General features: G+C 35.8%; 1 protein-coding gene across 1 annotated transcript; it reads left to right on the forward strand.

Moving 5' to 3' along the window:
- The first annotated feature begins 536 nt into the window (after positions 1–536).
- On the forward strand, positions 537–1,700 carry LOC100246173 (LOB domain-containing protein 1). Its single transcript, XM_010660137.3, has 2 exons — positions 537–875; positions 1,139–1,700. The coding sequence occupies exons 1-2, from the start codon at positions 615–617 to the stop codon at positions 1,400–1,402; spliced, it is 525 nt and encodes a 174-aa protein (XP_010658439.1). The 5' UTR covers positions 537–614; the 3' UTR covers positions 1,403–1,700.
- The last annotated feature ends 940 nt before the right edge of the window (positions 1,701–2,640 follow it).

Below are 2,640 nucleotides of genomic sequence, written 5' to 3' on the forward strand. Positions count from 1 at the left end.
CAACAGCTAGCTCTGCCCCTGATTAGGAGGCTGGAGGTTCAAAAGTGAGTTATAAATTAGTAAACAAAGTAAATCATTAATTAAACTAATGACCCTCTCGTCAAAGCTCTCCCTTTCAAAACTATTCGACTATTGGGTTTGGGGAGTTTTTTGGCTTGCAAACTAAAAGTAATTGGGACCCTTAACCCAATAGTCTTTGCCTTGTAATTGTTCAGGGAGGCAGAAGCTGACCAAATCGGGAGGCAGAAGATGACCTGTGTTGATGACCTGGGTTTGGGGAGTTGGTTTTTTTTTCTTTTGGTGGGGGAGGTGGGACGCCGGGGAGGGGAAGTAAATGAAAGAAATTATGGACCCTCTCGTCAAATCTTCCCTTTCCCATGTTCAATATTCAAATATGATTATGACCAAAAATAGTGATAGTATCATCAACGTGAATTCCCAATATGCTCACATTTCCGCACACCATTCTCATTGTCATTCTCATTCCCATCTTAATCCCTATTTATACCACTATATTATGCTGTTTCCTTCCCAACTCAAACCTCCCCACTTTCTCTGGCCTTTGACTACTTCTTCGCTAAAAGCAGCTCACTTGTCTCTTTCCCTCTCTGAGGATGGAATACACACACAGAACTACCGCAACACTCGGAGTTTCAACTACTATTTTATCTGCTTCCTCATCTAATTCTTCTCCTTCTCCTTCTCCTTCTTCTCTTCCAACTACTGTTCAGGGTCCCTGTGCTGCCTGCAAAATCCTTCGTCGTCGATGCACTGAGAGATGTGTGTTAGCTCCATATTTTCCACCGACTGAACCACTCAAATTTGTCATTGCCCATAAGGTCTTTGGAGCTAGCAACATCGTCAAGGCCTTGCAGGTAATCCCCACTATCCCATATGTGGAAACTAGCTAGTTTCAATTTTTTACATATCAAGGCTAAAACGAAGAACATGTATGTAGAAAGGGTTATTCTGTTTGAATCTGCATGAATTAAAAATGAAGCCATTCAAGAAAATGGAAGTGTAACACGCTTTGGTACAATAAGGGAGGCATCTGTCTGGCAAGAGTAAAATTTGAAGTCATTCTTCCATGAAGTTGATTAATTCTATGTTGTATAATTAGAATTGCAAAATCTTTCAGGAACTTCCCGAGTCCAAGAGAGCGGATGCAGTAAGCAGCATGGTATATGAAGCCTATGCGAGAAATCGTGATCCAGTCTATGGTTGTGCTGGTGCAATTAGTCACCTTCAGAAACAACTTAATGATCTCCAAGCAGAATTGGCTATGACACAAGCGGCGCTCCTTCTCATACAATGCCAACAACATGAACAAAATCATGAGAATACAGCCATCTTTGATCAGGACAAATATTTCAGCTCCGTCTTGGAGCCTTCTTGGCAATGAAGAAATCTCAGGGAATTAATTGGGAAGTTCAAATAAATTCTAGGTGGGTGGGTATCAGGATTAGTAATGCAAATGAGAGAAGATGCTAGCTTGATGTTCTATGTCATATCAATGATTTAGATCTTGAAAATCGAAATGAATTTGTATGATAGCTTCTTCCTAGCTAGTTGAATAAGTCTAGGCGGCGAAGGTCCAAGACTAATAGAAGAAAAAGGAGAGCCGTGTGTCCTTGTACCATGTGGTAATCTTGAATTAATCAAAGCTTATGGCCGCGTGGGTGTTTTAACTGTTACTATAAAGCTTGTTTGGGATCATGGATGAAAATTTCGAAAAATTTCGCCTAAATTTCGTATATCAGCAACACGAAAATCACCGAAAAATCGGATTTTTACCAATTTATCGGTCCACGCGGTCAAAGCCTCAAAAATGTGCAACTGCAGGCGCTGGGACTCAAACCTGCCCAAACCCAAAAACAAGTAAATCCTTGCCTTGGATGAGAATGCCTTTTGGACAAAGTTCATATCTGTAGATATTAACATCTGAGTACGAAGCGGTTGCAGCAGATGAAAAATAACAAGAATACCATCTGTGTTAATGTAGATGAAGTTTCCATCACCACTGATAGAGAGGCAGCAAAAGAAACAGCCAATTTCATTGCCCAATGTCATCATCACGCACCATCATGGTCGAATCAGAAATGGCTATGTTCGGATTCTTAACTGTCACTCCCTCATATTCACCACCTATCTCTCCCCATCTCAAAAACAAGTAAATACTTGACTTGGATGATCACGGGGTTGACTGGCCCATTTATTAGATAATATGCACCACACAAATACATACTAAAACTATAAAAAAATATTTTCATAAGCAAATTAATTATAATTATTTTATTTTAAAATTTCATTTAATTAATCACTAAAAATATAAAACCTATCATTATAATTTTCTTAACCTTTTTTTTATATAATTTATATATTAATTAAATATAAAAAATATAAATATAAAAAAAATTATACATATATTATCATTTATTTTATATCATTTAATACAATTGAAATTAAATAAATTATAATTTTAAAGTAACATATATTATAATTAAATATCATAATATTATTGTCAAATAATATTTGATATAATTTAATAAATTTATAATTTTTTTTATAGATGTATATGATATTATTATCAAATATGATTATTTATATCATATACATATATATATATATATATATATATAT

The sequence above is a fragment of the Vitis vinifera genome, chromosome 13, assembly GCF_030704535.1.
Source record: "Vitis vinifera cultivar Pinot Noir 40024 chromosome 13, ASM3070453v1".
NCBI lineage: Eukaryota > Viridiplantae > Streptophyta > Magnoliopsida > Vitales > Vitaceae > Vitis > Vitis vinifera.